Source organism: Canis aureus, chromosome 23 (genome assembly GCF_053574225.1).
Source record: "Canis aureus isolate CA01 chromosome 23, VMU_Caureus_v.1.0, whole genome shotgun sequence".
NCBI classification, from domain to species: Eukaryota; Metazoa; Chordata; class Mammalia; order Carnivora; family Canidae; genus Canis; species Canis aureus.
In genome coordinates this window covers 19,968,463-19,995,208 of record NC_135633.1, presented here as the reverse complement: position 1 = coordinate 19,995,208, position 26,746 = coordinate 19,968,463, and the positions used below count along the sequence as shown (strand labels likewise).

The 26,746-nt window shown below is 37.3% G+C and overlaps 1 protein-coding gene across 2 annotated transcripts in view; it reads left to right on the top strand.

Moving 5' to 3' along the window:
- LOC144294738 (uncharacterized) overlaps positions 1–26,746 on the top strand; it is a 148,837-nt gene that overhangs the window by 115,142 nt on the left and 6,949 nt on the right. The window contains exons 6-10 of one of the 2 annotated variants that reach the window (XM_077866642.1): positions 7,989–8,073; positions 16,118–16,270; positions 19,197–19,236; positions 23,079–23,191; positions 25,180–26,168. In XM_077866642.1, the coding sequence (XP_077722768.1) occupies positions 7,989–8,073; positions 16,118–16,270; positions 19,197–19,236; positions 23,079–23,127 (327 nt within the window). In that variant the 3' untranslated portion in view covers positions 23,128–23,191; positions 25,180–26,168. Of the gene's footprint in view, positions 1–7,988; positions 8,074–16,117; positions 16,271–19,196; positions 19,237–23,078; positions 23,192–25,179; positions 26,169–26,746 lie in introns of those variants that run through there. The other variant, XM_077866643.1, reaches the window with a different exon arrangement.

Below are 26,746 nucleotides of genomic sequence, written 5' to 3'. Positions count from 1 at the left end.
AGTTTTCTCATTTTAGTAACTGAGTCAATATGAGAACAGTCTTTCCTGAAAAGTCTGCAATTGTCTTTTTTTTTTTTTTTTACCAGAAAAGATTTTAATTTCTATAAGAAAATCTAAAATATGGGAAAAAAGCATGTCAGGAAGGAGGAGAAGAGGGCACATGAGATAAGAAGAATGAAAGACGGAATAGAATAAAAAGCCAAACAAAGAAGCAGAAGGGACTGAGAACATAGAAAATCAGGGACATCTCCCTGTCCCCTTCTGTGTGGTTAATTTTATGTATCAATTTGACCAGGCCATGGGGGCCCAGAAATTTGTTCAAACGTTATTTTGAGTGTGTCTGGGAGAGTGTTTCAATATAAGATTAACATTTAAACTGTTAGACGGGAGTAGAGCAGATTGCTCTCCCAGTGTAGGTGGTCGTCACTTCCTGAAGGCCTGAAAAGAATAAAATGGCAAATAAGAAGGAACTCACTCTCCTTGACTACTGAATTGGTCTTCTCAGCTTTCAGACTCAGATTGAAATATTAGCCTGGATCTTGAGTCTGTTGGCTTTCAGAGTGGAACTTAAATCATTGGTTCTCTTGGTTCTCAGACCTTCAGACTCAGACTGGAACAAAACATCAACTTTCCTGGGTCTCCAGCTTGCTAACTGGGACAGTTGCTGGGACTTCTCAGCTTCCATAATTGTGTGATTAATACCTAATGATAAATATCATATCATATCATATCATATCATATCATATCATATCATAGTTATCCAAAGAAACAGAACCAATAGGATATATAGTATACATATACACATACATATATTTCACTATAAAGAAGCATATCAGAATATATGTATTCTTTACCTATTGGTTCTGTTTCTCTGGGTAATCCTGACCAATATGCCATCCCAGACTTTTCTTTCTCTGTGTATTTCAGGGAAGAAGGATTTTATTCCATATCTACTTCTAGGCTACTTCATGCTGAAGACTTCTCTATTATCATCTAGTTTCTCATATCACTTTCATAAAAGCCTTAGGTGTCGACTTTGATCTGGAGCCATTACCTGGAGCTTTGGGACTCCCATCCTCCATAATGTTGATCCAGCCACCACCATGCTGGCCTCAATAGAAGGATGATTCAGAGAAGGCTATTTTTTTTAAGTTTTTATTTAAATTCCCATTAGTTAACATACAGTTTAATATTAGTTTCAGGTGTACAATATGCTGATTCAACACTTCCACACAACACCCGGTGCTGATCACACAAGTGCACTCCTTGATCCTGATCACCTATTTAAGCCATCACCCCATCCACCTCCCCTCTGGTATCCATCAGTCTGTTCTCTATAGTTAAGAGTCTATTTCCTGGTTTGCCTCTCTTCCCCCCCCCCCAATATGTTCATTTGTTTTGTTTCTTAAATTCCACATTTAAGATTTCCAGTGAAATCATATGGTATTTGTCTTACTCTGACTGACTTATTTCACCTAGTGTTATATTCTCTAGATCTATCCACGCTGTTGCAAATGACAAGATTTTGTTCTTTTTTATACCTGAGTAATATTCCAGTGTGTGTGTGTGTGTGTGTGTGTGTGTGTGTGTGTGTACACCACCTCTTCTTTATCATCAGTTGATGGACACTTGGGCTGCTTCCATAATTTGGCTATTGTAGATAATGCTGCTATAAACATTGGGGTGCATGTATTTTAGAAGGCCATTTTTCTTTAAAGTTCCATTTTAATTCTCTGTAGAACCACTAATGGAAAGATGTTACATGTAAGTTTAGAGATAAGTAGAAAGAATTTCTAGTAGTCTCTTGGTACCAATTAGTTTTGCTGTCCAGCATCTCTTCCTTTTTGTCTGGTAATAGCACCATTCTTCCACTGGGGAAACTCTCCATTCCCATTCTATTTTGTTCTGGTAGGGTATCATCATGTGCCCACACCTCATGGCAACAGTAAGTGGCCCAAGGGAGTGACACTTGGCCCAAACAAGGATATCAAAACTCTTTCTTAGGATTGATATGTGGACACTGAGAAAAAGTGTCTATCTTTCCACTGAAGTTACTAAACTCAAAGAGTATAAATGTGGAGCTGCAGGCAACCATCTTCCCTAAATGCATATTTAAAGCCATCTCTAGTAGGCGAAAATAGGGCCAACAAGAACAGAATAAAAAATTGAGGAGTAATATGAAAAGGAGAAGAAGGAGGAAGAGGGATCTAATATTTAAGTTCTTGAGTCTACCTATGTCTGAAGGAACTGTTAAGCCTTGGACTTCCCAGGCATATGAGCCAATGGGCTTCAGTTTTGGTAAGGTAGTTTGATTTGAGGTTCTGTTATCTCTAAATAATACCAAAGCACATAATCCATAGTATTTTGATTAATCCTAATCATTTAAAATATCCAGATTAAAACCAAAGATGAGGGGACACCTGTGTGGCTCAGATGGCTAAGCATTTGCCTTTGGCTCAGATCACGATCCAGGGGTCCTAGGATTGAACCCTGTGTTGGGCTCCTTGCTCAATGGAGAGCCTGCTTCTCTCTCTCCCTCTGCCTCTGCCCCTCCCCCTGCTTACGCACTCTGTCTCAAATAAATAAATAAATAAAATCTTAAAAAATAAAATAAAAAATAAAGCCAAACAGTGTACAGAGGTTGGAGTATTACTACTAACAGAGTCATAGTTGTAGAGCTAGCAGAATTCGGGTATTGGTTAGTGGGGCCTCTTGCTGAGAAGTTGACAATTTGAGTTGAGTGGTTGTGAAGCAGCTGGTTAAACTTCTGTCTACTGGGTCATTAGAGTCAGATTCTGCCTACTATAAAGCTAGGACTTCAAGGGACTTGATGGGAAAATGTAAGGGAGATGAAGCATTTTTGCTATTCCTGTTGCCCTTTACAAACATTGTGCAATTAAAAAAAGATAAGCTTTGTTTCAAGATGGCGCATCTGAAAACAGTAAAATAGCACAAATAAGACAGCACATGGCTTTGTAAAGGATACCCTTTAGCCCTGGAACCAACAGTCTGAACCCATGGAGGGAAGGAGGGATAGGGGTCAAATAGTCATAAATCTTTCAATAAACTTAATTATCTGCCTCTACAAAATCAAGAAAGTGGCAAAAAGTGGGAAATACAACTGGGATCTGAGACACTTACAGTATTTTGTGGGATTGATGCTTCCTTTCTTGAGATAGAGGGATTGTCTTTTTTTTTTAAGGGTTGGAAAGATCCTTAGGCTCTCTTGCCTAAGAGATTATAGGTTTTTTCATAAGAAATTTTGAAGATAAGGAAATACAAGAATAATAATATAACAAATACCTAGTTTCCCACAACTCAGAATTAATGGTGGCAACTGCCTACAGACATAGGTAAGCTATATATAGCTTAAATTTTTTATTTACTGTGGAGTATTTCACGACATGATTATTAGCCTAAAAAGTTTTGTCTGTTCCCGTTGGGATTTTTTTTGTTTGTTTGTTTCTGCTTTGTTTGTTTTTTAAAGAATTATTTATTTATTTATTTATTTGAGAGAGAGAGAGAGACAGATCGATCATATAGGAGGAGGGGCAGAAGAAGAGGGAGACAATCTCAAGCAGACTTCCTGTGGAGCACAGAGCCCAATGCGGAGCACGAGCACGATTCCTCAACCTTGAGATCATGACCCAAGCCTAAATCAAGAGCTGGAAGTTCAACCGACTGAGCCACCTAAGTGCCTCTTGCCTGGTCCCTTTGTAATAGACATTGAGGTTGTCAGATTTAATAGATAAAAAGCAATAGATTAACTAATGTCATTATATGTTTTGTGGTGCATACATGTGAGAATTTTTTCTAGTTTATACATCCAGAGTGAATTGCTGAATCATAAATTTTACATAGCTGCTACCAATTGCTCTCTGAAGTTGTGCTAAGTTATATTCTTGCCAGTAGTGTATGACAATTCCATTGTTCCCAAATTTTTGCAAATAATTGACATTGTAGAACTTTTTAATATATACCTATTTGATGACACAAAAATAGCACTATGCTGTGGCTTTACTTGCTTTTATTTTGCAAAAACTAAATAAGGCTGAACTTTTTTTGCCTAAATAAACAAACAATAATAACAATATTTATTGTTCATGCAGATATCTTCTTCTATGATTTTTCTGTGTTTTTTCTTCTTGAATTGTGGGAGATCTTTATATATCCTGCATGTGAATCCTTTGTTTGGGTAGTGTTTGTAGACTATAGGTTTTGACCCAATCTCTGTTTGAATTCTGGTTTGTTACTAAGCAATAAGTTACTTATCTCTTCTGTGCTTCAATGTTCTTATCTGTAAGCTAGAGAGAATGCTAGTTCCTCTCTCATGGTGCTTTCAGGAAGATTGAATTAATAGCTAGGAAAGGGATTTAGAGTAGTGCTCTATTACTGGTCAGAAGGTGAAGGAGAGAAAATATGAGAAAAACGCAAAGAGCTCACATCCTTTTCAATTCTTTTACAGCAGCAGAAACAAAACCACCATTAGTAGCAATAAATTATCCTGGTTCACACTTTATAGTATTCTTGTTGGTTCCTTAACTTTTCACATGCCTCTTCTTTTCCTGCCCCTCATTTTATGTGCTATTTGAGCTTCTACATGTGTGCAAACTTAACACAAATAGTTTATGTTCATGAGAATTTATGAGATGATCTCTCCTTTGGGTCCCAAAGATTCTTGAAAATACCTTGAACATGGCTCTTACCTCTGCTCAGCTTGGTAAAGGAGTTAGGACCAAAGACTGCCTCATGCATCTAATAGCCCCAGTGGCTAGGATCATTACTGCCACTTGGAAGGGATTCTCTAGTTGACCATAAAGTTGAGGGTCCACTTCTGGATTCTCTATTCTGTTCCATTGATCTATGTGTCTGTTTTTGTGCCAGTACCACACTGTCTTGATAACCACAGCTTTGTAGTACAACCTGAAATCTGGCATTGTGATGCCCCCAGCTTTGGTTTTCTTTTTTAAAATTCCCCTGGCTATTTGGGGTCTTTTCTGATTCCACACAAATCTTAAAATAATTTGTTCTAACTCTCTGAAGAAAGTCCATGGTATTTTGATAGGGATTGCATTAAACGTGTAAATTGAAGGAGGAAAGACTATCCACTGGAAGAAAGACAGTCTCTTCAATAAATGGTGCTGGGAAAATTGGACATCCACATGCAGAAGAATGAAACTAGACCACTCTCTTGCACCATACACAAAGATAAACTCAAAATGGATGAAAGATATAAATGTGAGGCAAGATTCCATCAAAATCCTAGAGGAGAACACAGGCAACACCCTTTTTGAACTCGGCCACAGTAACTTCTCACAAGATACATCCACGAAGGCAAAAGAAACAAAAGCAAAAATGAACTATAGGGACTTCATCAAGATAAGAAGCTTTTGCACAGCAAAGGATACAGTCAACAAAACTCAAAGACAACCTACAGAATGGGAGAAGATATTTGCAAATGACGTATCAGATAAAGGGCTAGTTTCCAAGATCTATAAAGAACTTCTTAAGCTCAACACCAAAGAAACAAACAATCCAATCATGAAATGGGCAAAAGACATGAAGAGAAATCTCACAGAGGAAGACATAGACATGGCCAACATGCACATGAGAAAATGCTCTGCATCACTTGCCATCAGGGAAATACAAATCAAAACCACAATGAGATACCACCTCACACCAGTGAGAATGGGGAAAATTAACAAGACAGGAAACCACAAATGTTGGAGAGGATGCGGAGAAAAGGGAACCCTCTTACACTGTTGGTGGGAATGTGAACTGGTGCAGCCACTCTGGAAAACTGTGTGGAGGTTCCTCAAAGAGTGAAAAATAGATCTGCCCTACGACCCAGCAATTGCACTGCTGGGGATTTACCCCAAAGATACAAATGCAATGAAACGCCGGGGCACCTGCACCCCGATGTTTCTAGCAGCAATGTCCACAATAGCCAGACTGTGGAAGGAGCCTCGGTGTCCATCGAAAGATGAATGGATAAAGAAGATGTGGTCTATGTGTACAATGGAATATTACTCAGCCATTAGAAACAACAAATACCCACCATTTGCTTCAACGTGGATGGAACTGGAGGGTATTATGCTGAGTGAAATGAGTCAATTGGAGAAGGACAAACATTATATGTTCTCATTCATTTGGGGAATATAAATAATAGTGAAAGGGAATATAAGGGAAGGGAGAAGAGATGTGTGGGAAATATCAGAAAGGGAGACAGAACATAAAGACTCCTAACTCTGGGAAATGAACTAGGGATGGTGGAAGGGGAGGAGGGCGGGGGGTGCGGGTGACTGGGTGATGGGCACTGAGGGGGGCACTTGACGGGATGAGCACTGGGTGTTATTCTGTATGTCGACAAATTGAACACCAATAAGAAATAAATTTATTATTAAAAAAAAAAGGAAGGGATTCTCTAAGTGTCCAATGACTGCCTGACAGGAGCTGTTCCCAACTGGAGGAAAAATAATGCTTTAAAAATTTGGTCCAGCCAATCAGTAAGTTCAAGGGCAGTAGCTTTACCAAATGTTAATTTTGGAATCATTTATTAAATATATTTTGAACTAATTGTTCAGTTGCACTTGGGAAATCTAGTATACATATATCATGTGTACACAGCACCTATGCACACAGGCATCGCGTGCACGCACACACACACACACTCACACTATGTTGTAGAAATATCAGCAAAACCTTGGGGGAAAATGTATCTCACTGTAGCTCTTCCTGGAGCTCATCTTACTGCTTATTTAAAAGAAACAATTCTTTCCTTTTGGGCCTCAGTACAGAACTCTGCTAAACTGAGCTCCTGGGCTGGTAACACATTAGAGAGAAAGGAAGGTGTCATTTGGCAATTTGGCTGCTGCTGATGACACAGTCATCTTTCAGGAAAAAAGTTTGCTTCAGGGAGGGCTGTCTATTAGAGCAAAAGGATAGCAAGTTAAGAGAATCGGTTGCTAGCTTTTCTTTGCAGTAAAGCAAGCTTTTTTTTTTTTTTTTTTTTTTTTTGCTGAGTATGAGAAAATGCAACCTATTTATTCTGAGGGAGATAATACCAGGAAAGGAGAGGCTAAAAACCGAACATACAAATCTTGAGAGGCACAAGAACTATATAGTCACTGGGAGAAGGAACCGTGCCTGTTTTGTTTTGTTTTTTAGCCCTTTCTATATGTACACTGAGCACCTGGCACAGTGACTGGCATCAACAGACCCTTGGTAAATATTTGTTAAATGAGTGTATGGATCAATGTCTCCTAGTTCTAGAAGTATCTCTTTATCCTTTTCCTTCAAATTCTTTAGTATAAAAATATATATTCTCAGTATTTTCAAAATTACCAAAAATAAAGAGACTAAAAGAAAACACATTCAGAATCCACCCATAAAGATAAAATTTGGTTTTGAATATTTTCCTGTAACATTTTTATGTCTGCGCATGTATTAGTATTTGTTTTTATTTTTTGGCTGCTTTAAAAAAGATTTTATTTATTTATGCATGAGAGATACAGAGAAAGGCAGAGAGACATAGGCAGAGGGAGAAACAGGCTCCCATGGGGAGCCAGATTCAGGACTCGATCCCAGGACTCTGGGATCACACCCTGAGCTGAAGGCAGACACTCAACCACTGAGCCACCCAGGTGTCCCTCGGCTGCCTACTTTTAATTTATTTCTTTTAAGACCACCTTCTTGCAGGTCACCTGGGTACCTGAGCAGTTGAGCATCTGCCTTCAGTTCAGAGCATGATGCCAGGGTCTTGGGATCGAGTCCCACATTGGGCTCCCTGCAGGGAGCCTGCATTGCCTTCTGCCTATGTCTCTGCCTCTCTCTGTGTCTCTTATGAATAAATAAATAAACTCTTTAAAAGAAAAAAGACTACCTCCTTGCAATTTCCAGAGAGAAAATATAACACAGAAAACAGACTTCATTTCAAATATATAAACACTGTGCTGGAATTTAAAGTATTACTGTTAATGTTGTTACAGAAGAATGTCTGCTTACTCCAGGGCACTTCCGTATTCCTGAGGAATAAATATGATTTCGCTTTTCCTCCCACTGGGACATTCTCAGGTATGTCACTGCTCCTGCTCTTTGACATATTTTCTATGTAGAAGATAACAGAGCCTGGAAGTGAGGGGTGCCTGGGTGGCTCAGCAGTTCAGCATCTGCCTTCCACTCAGGGCATGATCCCTGGATCCTGGAATCAAGTCTCACGTTCGGTTTCCACAGGGAGCCTGCTTCTCCCTCTGCCTATGTCTCTGCCTCTCTCTGTGTGTCTCTCATGAATAAATAAATAAAATCTTTAAAAAAAGAAAAGAAGCTAAGTGAAAAGCAAATCCTGATCCAAAAACCAGACTGCATCTGCCATGTACCACCCATCCCACTTCCTGCTGAGCTCTGAATCTGACATGTGTTGTTGTTTGTATATGCATGTGCATAGATATACACAGATTTATGGTCATGGTATATAAACAGGTTTTCATTCTAGTTTTTATTTGCCTTGTGAATGTTTTTGAAGGTCATAAATTTCTTTAAGAATTTGATTTATAATTGCTGAAATATTATTAATCTTTCAACATTTAATGATTCTTTTCTATTGTTAGATAATTAAACTTTTAAAATAGCAGCTATTTTAATAACATGAACTCCAATTAATAAGGTTACTTAAGTCAAAGGATATTAATATATAACTACTTTGGCATACTTTCTCAAAAGAATTTTCCAGACAGGATTTAAATGCTAGGATAACCCTTAGTAACGCTGAGCATTACAGCTTTTTAAAAGCTTTTTCAAATTTGGAATCGGGAAAACATTGCTTCATTGTTATTTTAACCAACATTTTTTCATAACTAAAAGATCATATTTTTTTCACATTGTTTGCTGCTTCTGCCTGTTTGATAAATTATCTGTCCATGTCCTTTATTCATTAGAAGCTCATGAAGTGGCAGTGTTCTTTTTGAGTTGACAGTAATTTTATTTTACTTTTTAAGTTTTTATTTAAATCCATTTAGTTAATGTACAGTGTAGTATTAGTTTCAGGTGTGCAGTATAGTGTTGCAACACTTCCATACAACACCTGGTGCTCATCAGGACAAATGCACTCCTTAATCCCTATCATCTGTTTAACCCATCCACCCCCCCCCACACACACACACACACACCTCCCCTCTGGTGACCATCAGTTTGTTTTACAGTTAGGAGTCTGTTTCCTGGTTTGGCTCTCTCTCCTCCCCATCTTGTTCATCTATTTTGTTTCTTACATTCCACATATGAGTGAAATCATATGGTATTTGTCCCTGTCTGACTGACTGACTTAGCATACTACTTTCTAGCTCCATCCACGTTGTTGCAAATGGCAAGATTTCATTCTTTTTATGTCTGGGTAATATTCCATTGTATATGTATACCACATCTTAATCCATTCATTACTCGATGGACATTTGGGCTGTTTCCATAATTTGGCTATTGTAGATAATGCTGCCATAAACATTGGGGAGCAAATATCCCTTCAAATTAGTATTTTTGTATTCTTTGAATAAATACCTAGTAGTGCAATTGCTGGGTTGTAAGGTAGTTCTATTTTTAACTTTTTGAGGCACCTCCATCCTCTTTTCAATAGTGACTGAACCAGTTTGCATTCCCACCAACAATCTTAGAGGGCTCTCCTTTCTCCACATCTCCACCAACACCTGTTATTTATTGCATTAATTTTAGCCATTCTAATAGGTGTGAGGTGATATGTCATTGTAGTTTTTATTTGTATTTCCCTGATGATGGGTGATGTTGTGCATCTTTTCATGTGCCTGTGGACCATCTGTATATCTTCTTTGGAAAAACGTCTATTCATATCTTCTTCCAATTTTTAAATTGGATTATTTGGTTTTGGGGTGTTCAGTTTTATAAGTTCTTTATATATTTTGGATACTAACCCTTTATTAGATATGTCATTTGCAAATATCTTCTCCCATTCCATAGGTTGCCTTTTAGTTGTTTTTCTTTTAAGATTTTATTTATTTATTTGAGAGAGAGAGTACATGCTGGGTAGACAGTACAGGGTGGGTGAGGAGGGGCAGAGAAAGAAGGAAAGCAGATTCCCTCCTGAGCCCTGACATAGGGCTCGATCCCAGGACCCCGATACCATGACTTGAGCAGAAGGCAGACGTTTAACTGACTGAGCCACCCAGGAGCCCCTGCCTTTAGTTTTGTTGATTGTTTCCTTTGTTGTGTAAAAGATTTTTATTTTGACAGGTCCCAGTAGTTCATTTTTGCTCTTGTTTCCCTTGCCTTAGGAATCATATCTAGTAGGAAGTTGCTGTGGCCCATGATAAAGAGGTTATTGCCTATGTTTTCCTCTAACATTTTGATGATTCTGTCTCATATTTAGGTCTTTCATTCATTTTGAATTTATTTTTGTGTATGGTATAAAAAAAGTGGTCCAGTTTCATTCTTGTGCATATTACTGTCCAGTTCTCCCAACACGACGATTTTTATCATGCATGGATGTTGTACTTTGTCAAATGCTTTTCATCTGTTGAAAGGATTGTATGGTTCTTATCCTTTCTTTTATTAATGTGGTACATCATGTTGATTGATTTGTGAATATTGAACCACCCTTGCAGCCCAGGAATAAAGCCCAATTGATCATGGTGAATAATTATTTTAATGTACTGTTGAATTTGGTATGTTAGTATTTTATTGAGAATTTTTGCATCCATGTTCATCAGGGATAGTAGCCTATAGTTCTCTTTTTCAGTGGGGTCTTTATCTAGTTTTGGTATCAGGGTAATGCTGGCTTCATAGAATGAATTTGGAATATTCCTTCCTCTTCTATTTTTTGGAATAAACTCTTCTTTCAGTGTTTGGTAGTATTCACCTGTGAGGCCATTAGGTCCTGGACTTTTGTTTTTTGGGAGGTTTTCAGTTAGTGATTCAATTTCTTTGCAGATTATCAGTCTGTTCAAGTTTTCTACTTCTTATTGTTTCAATTTTGGTAGTTTATGTTTCTAGGATTTATTCCATTTCTCCCAGGTTATCCAATCTGTTGGCACATAGTTTTTCATAGTATTCTCTTATAATTATTATTATTATTTTTTGCTTTGGTTGGTTGTTATTTATCCTCTCTCATTTGTGATCTTATTTGTTTGGATTCTTTCTCTTTTTGATAAGTCTGGTCAGAAGTTTATCAATTTAATTGATTTTTTTTTCCAAAGAACCAGCTCCTGGATTCATTGATCTGTTCTATTGATTTTTAAGTTTCTATATCATTTATTTATCCCCTAATCTTTATTATTTCCTTCCTTTTTGGTGGTGTTAAGCTTCGTTTGTTGTTCTTTTTCCAGTTCCTTTAGGTGTAAGGTTAAGTTATTTATTTGAGATTTTTCTTGTTTCTAACGAGAAGCCTGTATTGCTATGTCCTTCCCTGTTAGGACCACTTTTGCTGCATCCCAAAGGTTTTGGACCATTGTGTTTTCATTTTCATTGGTTTCCATATATTTTTTAAATTTCTTCTTTGATTTCCTGGTTTGACCCATTAATTATTTAGTAGCATGTTGTTTAACCTCCATGTATTTGTGATCTTTTCAATTTTTTTTTCTTTTGGTTGACTTCAAGGTTTAGTATTCTGATCAGAACAGATGCATGGTATAATCTCAATCTTTTTGTACCTGATTTTTCAGCCTGATTTGTGACCCATGATGTAATCTATTCTGGAGAATGTCCCATGTGCACTTCTCACCCATGTGAGAAGTATAGATATTCTGCTGTTTTAAGATGGAATATTCTCAATATATCTGTTAAGGCCATCTGGTCTGAGCGTGTCATTCAAAGCCATTGTTTCCTTGTTGATTTTCTGTTTAGATTATCTGCCCATTGATATAAGCGGTGTGTTAGACTCCCCTACTATTATTGTATTAATACCAATGAAGTCTTTTATGTTTGTTATAAAGTATTTTATATATCTGGGTGCTCCCATGTTGGGTGCATAAATATTTATAATTGTTAGATCTTCTTTTTGGATTGTCCCCTTTTTTATGATATTTTGTCCTTCTTCATCTCTTATTACAGTCCTTGATTTAAAGTCTAGTTTGTTTGTTTGTTATGAGGATTGTTATTCCAGCTTTCTTTTGATGTCCGTTTGCATGATAAATGTTTCTCCACTACTTCACTTTCAGTCTGCAGGTAGCTTTAGGTTTATTTTTTTATTTTTATTTTTTATTTGATTTATGATAGGCACACAGTGAGAGAGAGAGAGAGAGGCAGAGACACAGGCAGAGGGAGAAGCAGGCTCCATGCACCGGGAGCCCGACGTGGGATTCGATCCCGAGTCTCCAGGATCGTGCCCTGGGCCAAAGGCAGGCGCTAAACCCCTGCGCCACCCAGGGCTTTGGGTTTAAAATGAGTCTCTCATAGGCAACATATGGGGGAGCAGTCTTGATTTTTTTGTTTTTTGTTTTTTGTTTTTTTTCCATTATGGCACCCTCTTTTGATTGGAGCATTTAGTCCATTTACATTCAGAGTAATTATTGGTAGATATGTATTTAGTGCCATTTTGTTACTTGTTTTATCTCTTCTGAGCTTTCCTCTGTTCCTTTGTCACTTTTGGTCTTTCCACTTGATTTGACAGTAATATATTGACAGTAAAATATATTCTAAAATATTTTAAGAAGACTTAGGCTGTCTATAAATAATTTTCCAAGTTGTTAGATTTCTATTAACTTTATTTTATGGTAATTGATAAGAAACACATTTTAGATTTTTAAGTAATTAAATCTACTGTTTTTCCCCTTGTGATTTCTTCTATGTCATTCATTCTTGGAAAACATTTTCCCTTTCTGGAGTCTATAAAATACTCATTTATGGTTTATTCTTGTTTAGTTTGGTTGACTTTTGTTTAGTTTTATTTTGTCTTAATTTTAAGCACAATACTAAGTCATTTCAATCTAGCTTTATTTTCCCAGCATCATTTACTGAATATTTCTCCTTTTGCATACTGATTTACGATGGGCACTTAACTATATTTTAAATTCTTATATAGAAGAACTTTGGTTTCTAGAATCTATATTGCTCCATTGATCAAACTGTCAATTCTTGCCCTAGAGACACAGGATCTTGATAACTGAAAGTTTATTGTAGGCTTTATTATCTCATAAGACAAATCTCTCTTCATTACTCTTTCCATCTTATATTATTTCATCTTTTTGAAACTTTACTATTCAAAACTATATACTTTTAAAATGAGCTGTATTATCTCTTTGTCGAGGAAAAATCGGAAGAATTCTTTTAAAAGATTTTTATTGGAATCAGATTAAACCTTTCAACTATTTCAGAAGAATTAAATAATCACCTTTATAATATTTAGTATTCCCATTCAAGAACATGGTATATCTCTCCATTTATTCTCCTATTATATCTCTCTGTTTTCTAATTTTCTTCATAGAGATGACATACAATTTTCTAAATTGTTTTTCACTCCTTCCTTCTTTCCTTCCTTCCTTCCTTCCTTCCTTCCTTCCTTCCTTCCTTCCTTTCTTTCTTTCTTTCTTTCTTTCTTTCTTTCTTTCTTTCTTTCTTTCTTTCTTTCTTTCTCCCAACACAAGGCTTGAACTCATGATCCTGAGATCAAGGCTTGAGCTAAGATCAACAGTCAGGCACTTAAACTAAGCCACCCAGGCACCCCTTCAGAGATTTCTTATTAGTGTTTTTTGAAAATGTGCTTTATTATTTTAAATGACATAGAATAAAATAGTTTCACCATTATAATTTTAAGTAGACTATTGCTGGTGAAAAGAAACACCTGTTATATTTGCATCTGGACATCTTCCTAACTTCTCTAATTAGTTTGAATAATTTTTAAAATTTCTTGAGTCTTTCTAGATCAACAAAGCAGTAATTTGTAAAATATTTTTCCTTTATTTTAACAGCAATACCATGTTTCCCTTTAACTCTTTTATTGTTTTGCAAATTAAAAAGTATTGTTAAGTAAAATGACATTAGAACTTTTTATTGTTGTTCCTGAATTTGAAAGGAAATATTTCTGTTGTTTAAGCATTCAGAATGTTGCCTCTAGATTTTTATATCATTGTAATGTTAAGGAAATTTTCTCCCTTGCTTATTTTCTAAGACTTTTCTCAGGAATTGATACACAATTTTATGGCATATTAGGGCATCTGTGGGAATGATCATGTTGCTCTTCTCCTTTGGCCTATTACTGATGGGCAATACTAATAAATTTGCTATTATAAGTGAACTTTTTAAAAAGATTTTACTTTTTATTTGAGAGAGAGAGAGAGAGAGAGAGAAGAGCGCACAAGCAGTGGCGAGGGCAGAAAGAGAAGCTGACTCCCTCCTGAGCAGGGAGCCCAACACAGGGCTTGATTCCAGGACCTCAAGGTTACAACCTGAGCCAAAGGCAGAGGCTTAACCAACCACTTAGGAGCCCCTAAATAAACTTGTATTCTAAGAAAGAAGTCTGCATAATATTCTGGGCAGATTATTCTTCTAATTTAGTACTATATTATTTTCATTGACTTATTTCAGATTTTTACATCTTCTAAAATATTATGGAAATTATAACCTGGCTACCCCCTTCCCCATATTCTAGATGCCTTTTGCCAGGCGTCTCTCCTTTAAAAAAAAAAAAAATAATGGGACCACCTGGCATATTATATAATTAGAATGAAAGCTCCATAAGACTTTGTTTTATTTGTTGATGATGCATTTAAGACCTTAGAAGCATTCCTAACACACAATTGGTATTTAATGGTATTTGAATTTAATACTTCCCGAATAGATTAGTGAATTCTCTCTTGTATTGATCTTTACTTTCTTCTTCATTTATACTACAAATTACACATCCTTTTTTTTTTAGTTTAGCTGGAATAAGACATAGAAGTATATATATTGTGCACAATTTTTTTCCATATGAATATGAGCATGGTGTATTTGCTGAAGTTTTGATTATCTGAGGATTTCTTCCTGTTGCTATCAGGAATAGAAAAATAGCTGAAGAAAAAAATTCTTCTCATATACTTTTTTCTCTTCAAAATTGTACTATATTGTTTCATTATTTCCTGATACTTAGCATTGCTGAAGAGTATTATAAAGCTGGCTTTAGTTTCTTCATCTTCCAACTTTTCTTTTTGTTTCATGCCAGAATACTTCATTCTTGAATTTTAAAGAGAATGACAAAAAGAATACATTTGATTCTTTAAGAATATACAGACATATGTGTTATATAAAATGAAAATCTCTCTCACTACTTATTCCTTCTCTCATAGAATTCCTCCAAAATAACCTCACTCCTCAGCTATAACTACTCTAACTACTCTGACTTTCTTCTAGGTTTGCTTCTATATATTTATAAGATTATAGAGTTTCTGCTTTCTAAAATAAGATCATATTCTTGTAACAAGGTACCTGGAAGAGAAAAACTTTAAAAATATTTTAGCAATAGAAGCTGCCAAATTCTTCTTTGTATAGATGGACACAGAGATTCACATTGAAACAGATATTCTTGGCCTACTGCCGCTACTCGATTTTGTAAATATTAGAAGAGTAAGCACTTGCCATCCTAGGGAAAAGAGACAAGAGGGACTTTTGTATATTTGTCAAGGCTGCCTTTTCTGAGTGTCTCAAGTATGTAGACATAACTGATCTTTGAGTGTAGAAAGTGGAAAATTTTACATAGGAGCCATGAAGCTGCCCCAAACGACAGATAAATGTTTCATCCCCTTCCTGTTGAAAAGTCAACATTACTAAAATCTCAGAGATGAATTAAGATGGTCCCAACCTAGCACAAGGGTCCCAAAGTAAACAGACTAAGAAGAAATTTTGAGTCTCTAGAAGATTACAAAGAAATATGAGATGTATGACAGAGTTGGAGGTGGTGAAGAGCTCCAGGAACATGTCATGTCAGGAGGTTAAGCTAGTTCAGAGCATTCCAGCCAGTGAGAAATTTTTAAGAATGGAGAATGGCTAATATATTTCTAGGAACAATGATGTCTGTTATTAAATTTGGAGGCATTTCCTTGATTGACTACTATTACCTTCTAATATTTCTAAACTTTCAGTAGAAATCTGTTATCTAAAATAACCTAATGTTTGTGGTACTTGGTAGGTATGGAGGAAGAGGAAAAGAGTCTACACAGACCCAAAAACAAAGAAAGTCTTTCAGGAGCAGGCTGTGATGAAGCAGTGGGATTCAGGATGGAATGTAATGTCAGAACACAAGCCCTCCCTGGAAATCCAAAGGACAATACCAGTGGTAGAGGTAGGTGTACTTTGTACAGTAATAGGATGGATGCTTGAACCATCTTATTTGGATAATAGGATAAGACTTGAAAGATGGAGAATTTGGGAAGTACTAGATTGTAAATGCTTGAGTATAAATAATTCCCAGTCAGAATGACCCTGCTGTAAGGGGTGTGGTGGGTGGCCTCTAAGATGGACCTCAATGATCCCCACCTCCTGATATTCATGCCTTTGTGGAAGTCCCTCCCCTTGATTATGGGTTAGATTTAGTGATTCACTTCTAGCAAATAAAATACAGCAGCAGTGATAGGATATCTCTTTTAAGATAAAATTACAAAAAGATTACAGATTTCATCTTGGACATCCTATCTTACTCACCCTGAGAAATGCCAGCTACTGTATTGTGAGCTTCCTACTGGAGACATCCACATGTCAAAGAACTGAAGAAGGTTTCCAGCCACTAGTTAGCAAGAAACTCAGGCTCCCAGTTCGACAGCCTGCAAGGAACTGAAGTATGCACACAACCACATGCGTGAGCATGGAGAGAGATTCTCCCCATCAGATCCTCGGATGAGACCATAGCCATGGCCCTGTGGCTTGACTACAACCTCCTAAGAAGCCTTGAGCCAGCTAAATTGCACCCAGATTCCCGACCTACAGAGACTATTAGAAAATGAATGTTTGTTGCTTCAAGTTCCTAAGTTTTATTTGTAATTTGTTATGCAATAAGATATAATTAATTCAGTGGGAGAAATAATCAAGTGTATATCAGATAGTTGATAAATTTGGGTGAAGACTCTGATTTGGGATTCTGAATGGAATTAAATGTTTAATAGAGCCAGAGTATAGGAAATGCAATGATATGTTTAAGGATGCATCATTGTATAAAAGCAGCATGCCACAGGATATTATACCAAAGCATCTGTTTTCATGATTCCACTTGATTTTTGAGATATGTATGTAAATCTGTTTTAGAAGAGACAACTCAAAGACTCAGGGGGAGCCTAGCAAGGCAACCCTGACTTGTCTTCCCTTCTTTCCCAGCAATCATATCCTGAAAACACAGAAAGTTACATAGGAATACTATTCAGAAGTCTAGTAGATTCCAAGTAAAGCCAATCATCAGAGTGTAGCGAGGGCATTAAGTGAGGAGAATCCAAGAGGCCCAGGGACTTTACCCACCAAAGGCTACAGAAGAGCCACTCTCCTTGGACCTCTCTCCCACTCAAGCCATACACAACAGTGTCCACATTAATACCTCTCTTTCTGGAAGCTTTTAGAGAATTGAATTCCCAGGATTCAACCTAGCTAAGGGCATAATATAGACAGGTGGGGGAATACTGTATCCAGAGATATCAGGCTGATTGTATAAAAGAGTAGAGACAGAGAAAACACTACAGCCTCCTTACAATTATCAGTATATTTCAAAAAATTACAGTCATAGGTTGTTACAACAAATTCCTAGTGTTTCTTATTCTTGTATTTGCCTTGTTATCATCCTAAAAATCAATCAATATCTAAATATATAGTTGCCAAAGTTCTGTTCTATTTTAAATTGTGATTTTATTTAATATTAACATTACATGTCCATTTCTAGAACCTGGCTCTAAGGGGCCTGGTTAGTCAGAAGGTGTGGTGTTGCCGTTAATAAAACAGTCTCTAGACAGACTGGTTGGATTTGAACCCCAGCTTTCCTACTTACTGGCTGTGTCACCTTGGGCAAGTGACTTAATCTGTCAAGGCTTCAGGTTCCTTACAAGATGGAGATAATAATAGCACCTATCTGATAGCATTATTTTGAGGATTCAGTAAGTCAATGCTTGCAAAGTGCTTAGAACAGCAACAGCTCCACAAATGGGTCCGCTTTCTGTTGGCCATTAGTTTTGTAATAGAACAGCAGATGATGGGGGAGGGGAGGGGTGTTAGTGGACAAGAAGAGAAACTTTAAGCTTGCCCAGTACAGAGTTCCTTTTGCCTCAGGAGTCATCTTGACCCAGAAACAGTATAAGTGGCGTGACATAAGGCTGTTTTGTGTTCCCTGAAAATAACAGATTAATATTAACACTCATGGGATAGTCTCTGGAGGCCCAGACTTGGACCTGCTTATGCTTTAGCCCTGCTGGGCCTTACCTCATACATATTCACTCAGACAAGTATGGTTTAAACTGGGAAAAAAGTCAGCTTTGGGGGCCTTTGTTTTTTATTTTATGGTTCTTTCTTTTGAAAACCAGATGATTTATGCTCTTGCCCCTCTGGGAACAGAGCAGGTCATAAACTGAAAACAAATGTCTACAGAAAAAAGAAGTTTCCAGACAACAGTTCTTCTAACAGACAGAACATTATCTATTCAGTAGAGAAAGCCAAGCTTGCTCGCTTACTGTTTTTTAATACTCTAAAAAAACCAAAAACCACACCCCTGAGAATGGCCACTTTACCATAGTCATCTTTATCTAAAGCTTCACAGTGAATTGAATTTCCTACAAAGAATAGGAAATGGAGGCCCAAAGACTGACAACAAGAGATATGAGCCCCTACCTCAGGTAAGAAATTCTGAGATGTTAGAATAGGAGAGAAAGATGAGTTTCAGTGCATTAGCATGCATTTAGTCGATACCTACTGTGGGCCAGGCAGTGCCCCAGGGATGACTGTGACATCAGTCCTACTCCATAATTGTCTAACAGGGGAGGTGAAACCAATACACATGAAAGAGACAATCCAAGGTCAAGGTTATGCTGTCAGTGCTTAAAAGGACCTGGTTTTGTCAAATGTGTTCATTTTGACAATGGGATCCCAATATCCAGAAAGCCATTTACTTATGGCCACACAACCAGATAATAGACAAATGCTTCTTAATAGAATGACTCTCTCCATCCCTCTTAATTGTTTTGTAATTCCACATAAACAACAACAATAGTAACTTTAGCATGGTTCTGTGTTTTACCTAGGTACCACTGTTTTTTCTCCAGAACTGGGAGGTCCCATAAGGTAAGAGCTGGTCTTATACATTTTCAAACCTCACAGTGACTAATACCATCATAATTATCCAGAAGGTGCTCAATTCATCAGCCTAAAGTGATCTGGCCTAGTCCAGGTAGTTTGCTATTGGCGTAGGGCTCCATTGGTTACACAAGGAAGCAACACAGGTAGTAAAGAATTAAATCTAAGATACAGATTCAAGTTAAAAATACTTCAAACTTGGCATAAAAACTACAGACATATTTCCAAGTCCTTCTGTTTCCTTATCCATTTTGACCTCAGGTCTTGTATAATTATATGGACAAAGGTAATGCGTTTTTATTTCAGCTAGCAGGAAAAGGTCAAGATCCTCAGGGTGCTTTTGATTCTTCATATTCACAGACAGAATCATTGAAAGGTTTTGATATATTTCTCTTGGGGGTTTTCTGAAATTATACCAGGTTACCCTATCATCAAACATTTATTTCAATAAGAATTTTTTAAGTCATCATGCCAAACACTGGGCAAGTTGTTGGCTACAAATTTGCCTGGCTGAATTATTGAACACATACTTTATGCCCAGAAAAAATAACAGCAAAGCTGTTGTATTATTTTTCCAAGGCTTCTGTAACCAATTGCCATAACCTTGCTGACTTAAAACAACAGAAATTTATTCTCTCATAATTTTGGAGGTTGGAAGTCCAAAATCAAAGTGTTGGGTGGGGCCAGACTCCTGGAGGCTCTAGGAGGAATCTTCCCTTGCCTTTTCCTAGCTTCTGGCGGCTCCTGGCAATTCCTTGACATTCCTTGGCCTGTAGCTGCATCACCCCCATCTCTATCTCTGTCATCTTCTCTGTGTCCTCTCCTATTCTTAGAAAGAGTCACCCCTAAATACAGAGTGATTTCATCTCTAGATCTTTAACTGACTACATCCACAAGTACCTTGTATCTAAATAAGGTCACATTCTAGAGGTTCCAGGTTGGCATGAATTTGGGGGGACACGATTCAATAGCTGTGCTTGTATTTTGCTTGCTTTGGTCTGTAGTGACAAAACTGACAGTGATAGAGATGGCCATGGTGGGGGAAGCTTTACTTTGTTTCCATGAACCAGTTCCTCCCATCTTGCTTCTGGTTCTCCACAGTCTTACCCCATGTCCTGCATATACCCAGATCCAGACTGCGACTCTTCAACATATGACACTGGTTCTTATGTGTTCCAAACTAATGACCCATGCTGTCATGAGTACCCTGGCCCATCAGAATTTGAATGCTGCTTGCCATCATCCAACTTTCTTTAATTAACAAATATGTACTGGATATTTCATGAGAATCAGGCCCTGTCTTGGATGCTGGATTCTCAGTATGACAGACAAGGTCCTACCCCATGAGTAATGAGGGGTGGGAATAGGGGAAAAACAAGCAAATTTGGCATATGAAACAGTTTCTGGTACATAGTAGGTGTTCAATAAATATTTGTAATTTGGTAGAATTAGTAAGATTGTTTCTGATAGTGATAAGTGATATGAAGGAAATAGATTAATATGAAGTGAGGCATTTAAATAGGATCAACACGGAAGGCCTCTCTAAGAAGGTGATGTTTAAGCTAAAATGTTAAGAAAAGGAAGGAGCCAACTGAGGACATATGTCTCAGAAAGAGGAAAGAGCAAGTGAAACATCACTGAACTACGAACAAATGGATTGTATTTGGGGACAGAAAGAAAACAATGTGACTTACAGAAACCCAGCAAGGGGGAGAATAGTACAAGATGGTGTCAGACACATGCTAGACACTATGGATCAAATAAAGGAGTTTGGATTGTTAATGTCCACTGCACTTGGAAGCCATTTGGGGTTTAAGTAATGAATCGAAGTGATTTAAACTCATGAAATAAAATGAATTAAAAGATCACTATAGCTGCTCTGAGGAGGAAGGATTGTAGGAGGAAAGACTGGAAGAAGGGAGAAAAATGTTTTAGCACATAAACAGGTTATAGGTGTAAAAGATATTGATTCCTTTAGTCTTTAGTGTAACCAGGAGAGGACTGAGCTGACCAAAGCCACAGAATTGGTCTGTCTACAAACAAACTCATCCATTAATCTGAGATTACTGAATAAATAGCATCATTTTCCATGTCTGCCACAATGTGAAAAAGATTGGAAAGCACTGCACTTATGAACATTTTTCTTTTTTCTGTTTTTTGTTTTTTTTTAATGAACATTTTTCATGTTTTCTGATCATCGAGCTCCTTTTGCACACTCTTCTTGTGTTTAGACAATTTCCTGTTGTGGTAACCGGCCTCCAAGATGGCCTCCAGTGATCCCCCATCCCGTTCGTCACACCTCTGGTAGTCCCCCACACTCAGTACCAGGGTTTATTTTGTGTAACTAATAGAATGTGACAGAAGTGATTGTATATAACTTCAAAAATTAGGTCATAAAAGACTGTGGCTTATATCTTGGGCTCTGTCTCTCTCTTGGATGACTCGCTTTGGGGTAACCAGCTGCCATGTCTTGAGAATACCCAGGTATTAGGCCTATCCAGCCCTAATTCCTCTCACACTCCCCCACTCTATCACTGAAGGTCTGTGTTCAAAGGCAACAGCCATCGTTTGCATTTTAACTTTCATCTGTGTTTGAAGTTCTATAGAACAGATTCACTTTACTTTAAGAGAGTTTCACCCCTGAATTGAGCCTAAAAACTACTGGAAGTCAAAGGAGATTAAGAATGTAATTGAGGGTGAAAAACACTTTAAAAAAACTTGTCTAGTTTTTCTTTCTTGAATAATATATGCAAGCCATTTTTCTCCAAAATGGCATCTTAAAAGGCAAACACAAAAATAAAAAACAAACAAACAAAAAACAGCTCACAAAACAAGCTTTGAATGTATCTTGATGGGATGAGCACTGGGTGTTATTCTATATGTTGACAAACTGAATACCAATAAAAAATAAATTTATAAAAAACGAAATAAAACAAACAAACAAACAAAAAAGAATTTATCTTTTAATATGCCAAGCATTTTAAAACAAAAAATGAACAAGACCACCTCTGCTAGTTTATTGAGTCCGTATCCTTAAAGTAGTTCACAAATAACATTATGTTGCTTAAAATAGAACGATTTCAAATAAGACAACCAATATATAATGACCCCTTTTTTTTTAGATCTAAAAGAAAATTAAGGCATGTACTTTTATTTTAATCAATGAGAGTTAAAGGTATAGTTTAAAAGGTACCCTTCTTCTTCTAATTAAACCCTCAAAGTCAGGCAGCCATCTACAGTTCATTAAGGTTCAGATTTTGCACAAAACCTTCATTATCTGAACTTGATGAGTTTCTCTTCCTTTCAATACATTGTACCCTCACAGAAGATGTCTGATCTCAAAAGACTCTTCAAGAAATGTGAAGTAAGCCCTCACCCTGGCTCACTGTTGTGCCCTGACAAACCTGAAGAATTCTAACCTTTTTCAGAAACAAATACTCTTCCAGAGGGAATAACATGGTTCAAAAGAAAAAAGAAATAGCTTATTTACTACATCCATATGTATCTAGGGAAGCTGCTTTGTACTGCAACAGAGTCAATTACTTCCTCTACAGGCCACGCCCTGAAAAGAGTTCTCTTTTGCTAACAAGATGGTAGAGATTATTTAACACACACACACACACACACACACACAGCACATATTTTAGAGACCATCATGAAAATGAGAGAAATAAGGTAATGGAGAAATAGTAAAGTACTACTCGTGTACAAGGAGATAAAAAGTATTTGTGTGGTAGAGGATAGCAATTATTTTACAGTTCCTGAATAGGAGGAGAACTTATATCTGGTTTGTGGAAACTCATAAAGATTTATTTATTTATTTGAGACAGAATGCTGGGGAGAGGCAGAGGGAGAGAGAAAATCTCAAGCAGACTGTAGGCTGAGCATGGAGCCTGACTCGAAGCTTACTCATGACCCCTGAGATCATGACCTGAGCTGAAAGGTTAGTGGAAACTCTTTATGCAAAATCTGAACTTTCATAAGTTACAGATAGAAAAGTTGAAGTTTCTGTGGATGAAAAAGTGATTCTAATGCTGACATGAAAGGCAGAAGAAAAATAGGAAGAAAATGCAGGCCAGGAGAAATTCAGTGGAGCGGATCCAGACTCCAGTGGGACTGCAGATTTTTAGGTCAGGTGGGAGTGGGTTGACAAAATAATAGAAGATTACAGTGTTCTACTGGTAGTTTATCATAAAGTCACTTGGGCTTTAATCAGTTCTTTAGTAAGCTACATGTAATTCATTTTACAGTGTGGATTTGGTTTTCCTGCAGTTGTCCAAGGGGATCATAAGAGTCGCCAAGAATATACATAAAACTTGAAAACTCCTGTAAGACAGTTCTGATAACAAATTCATGGGGAAACATATTGTGTGATAGTTAGATTTTGGTTTTTGGAGTCTCCCCAACATGAGTTCGAATTTGTGTTTCATCCTTTGCTAACTGCGCCACCTTAGGCAGGTAACTTAGACCTCAAAGTTTTAGTGTTGCTGTCTCTAAAGTCAGGATGATAACAAGTATTTCAAAAGGTTGTGATTCAGTTAAGCCAAGCATGTGAAGCACAGCATTACAGTATATGGCATGAGGCAATTGTTCAATAAATGTCCACTATAAACGAACACTTAAGGCAGTCTGGAAAGACCCCACAGGACATAAATGTACATTGATCAGATCCTGCCCATTTTCACTTGCAGAAAACAAAATCAAGGTGTAGCTCTGATTGCAACTACCAGAGTTGGTAATGGCATGATGCCAGTTTCTGCTCTTTTGGCCTTTGGGTTCGTTCAGCTTTGGGATGTGGGCTCTGCTCTCACCTGAACCCAGCATATCCACCTGCAGAGGAGGACAGTGTTCAAGGCAGAGCTGAGGATCACACAGCCCATCATGACCACTGACTAGCTTTGTGACCTTGGGCTGGCTACTTGAATTCTGTGCCTATGTCTTCTCAGTTGAATAGCAGGGATACTTAATAACAATACCCTGCTCATGTGGTCATTCTGAAGATTATATGAGCAATATATTTAGAATACTTTTTAGAGTGTCTGGTGCATAGCGTAAGCTAGAAAATCTATAGTAAAAAGTAATATAATAATCCTAATAAAGTTTTGAAATAGACCCCTGGCATCCCAAATTCTACTTTGCTTCCTGACAAAAGCTTTGCATAATGGATTTATGGAAACAAAATGAGAGAGAAGAGGATGAAGAGCAGGTAGGTTAGAGGAGGCAAAGAAAGGCAGGAAAATTTGCCATAGGGATAACTCAAAGTATAAGCAGTACTAAGAGGATGAAGTTTTAAATTACAAAAGATACAAGAAGAAAGCTTAAGTATGGAAATTTAATATTCATGTCAGAAGTTGTAACAAAAACCCCTTGCATTTAGTGAGCACTTAGTAGACATATGATTAATTGGTTGATTAAATGTGATTAAATACTGAACTTTTCAGTAGACAACCTGAAGCTTGGTTCTTTGGATAGAGTGAGGGCTGAGGAAAATATACAGTCTTATGGTCTTCTGAATAAGGCTAGAGAGGCAATGACATGAATTCTCTCCCTCCCTCCCTCCTCCTTCCTTCTCTCCTTCTCTCTCTCTCTCTCTCTCTCCCCGTATGACTAGAAATTTTTGTCCAAACCATTTATCGCCAAGCAAAAGATCAAGAAAGGCATTGTTGAAATTCTTCCTTAAGTGCTTAATGCTTACATTCTTGCTCATAAATCTGCACATTGACCCCTTTTCTTAATAAGCAGGCACTTGAATGCAAGTCAACCTATTTTTAACACTGAGGATAAATGGAAGTTTGATGTGGAAGACAAGAAATGGTACTGGCTATTTGGAATCTTTTCTTCTGTCACCTCTTTAGCTGGTTGGATATTTCATGACCACTGTGACATGGTCCAGCCAGTATTGGACTCCATCATCCTCTTTTCTCTTTGCAGCATCCAGAGTGACTCCAGCAGTTCCCTAGACCTGTCAAGGGTGAGGACATCAGCCACTTTGAAAGGCAGCTCCAGGGACGCAAAAAGTGTTATTAAAAAATTACTTGGTGGCAGAAGGTACCTAGGTGTAGGTTTTTATCGGTCAGCAGAAATCTGACCCCTGCTCTCTCCCCTGTCCTCATTCTGAAAAGATGAACAAATGTAGAATGAGTGTCTACTAAAAAGAGACCGCAGAGGAGTGCCAGGCCCTCTGACCCGGAACATTGCCTTCTGTTCCTTTTAATATACTCCTTTTATGGTGTATCTTTTAAATACTAAAGTTAATAAATCTCTACTTTTTTTTTAAGTCAAAGAAATTGTAGCTATAACTCTGTAACCAGCAATCATAAAACTGAGAAGGAACTGCACAGCTCAGGAAGGAAAAATAAAGATTTTGAACATTCCTGAATAACCTATTTGGTGTAATGATTAACGGACACATGGGCAAAGTGGGGCCCCTCAATCCAAAATCTGCTTTCATTTTATCTCTCAAAAAAAAAAGTTCACTCCAAATAGGGAAGAACTAAGCTCACAGACTTAAAAGGAGGGTGATGCCCAGGATGAGAGAATGCTTGTCACAGAACATGAGCTCACTTCTCGTCTCCTCGTCCAGGTGAATTATAGGGAGTGCAAGCTCTACAAGAGTGAGGATGAATTCCTATCAGGATTAATTAAGCAGGAGGTCTGGGAGTATTTTATAGGGGTGGTAATCACTGGGAAATAGCATGGGCTCACTAAAAACAAGTGCCAGTTGGATCTTATTTTCTTTTGTTAGAGGCAAACTGGCAAGGAACTGAATCAAACAAAATGCCAACAAATAGGAAGTTCTGCCATTAGGAGTGCCAAAACACTTCCCAAGAAACAGAATATGGGTGTTGAAAGCAGGAGTAAGGATATGGTCTAAGAGCAGCGTGGAACGCTTACGGGATTTTTTAAAAAATTATCCCCCCCACCCCAGCTGGATGTTTATACTCTATGTTGGCAAATTGAATTGAAATAAAATGCAAATATAAAATAAATAAATAAATAAAATATAAAAATTATTTCCCCCACTTTTATTGAGGAATAATTGACAAATAAAATTGTATATATTTAAAATGTAAATGTATACATGATCTGGTATACATAAAGATAATTAACACATCCATCACCTTTTAAATTTTTAACTCTATTAAAAACATTTTTTTGTGTGTGTGGTCAGAATATTTAAGATCCACTCTCATCAAATTTCAAGTGCACAATACCATATTATTAACCATCATCACCATCCTATGGATTAGAGTCTTTTAACTGAGAGTTTGTATCCTTGTACATCTCCCCATTTCACCAATCCCAACCTCTAGCACCCATCTTTCTACTCTGTTTCTGTGAGATCAGTATTTTGGTTGGTTGGCTGGTTGGTTTTATAGGTTCCACATGCAAATGATACCATGTGGTACTTGTCTTTCTCAGTCTGGCTTGTTTCACTTAGCATAATTCCTTCCAGGTTTATCCATATTGTTAGAGATAGCATGATTTCTTTCTTTTT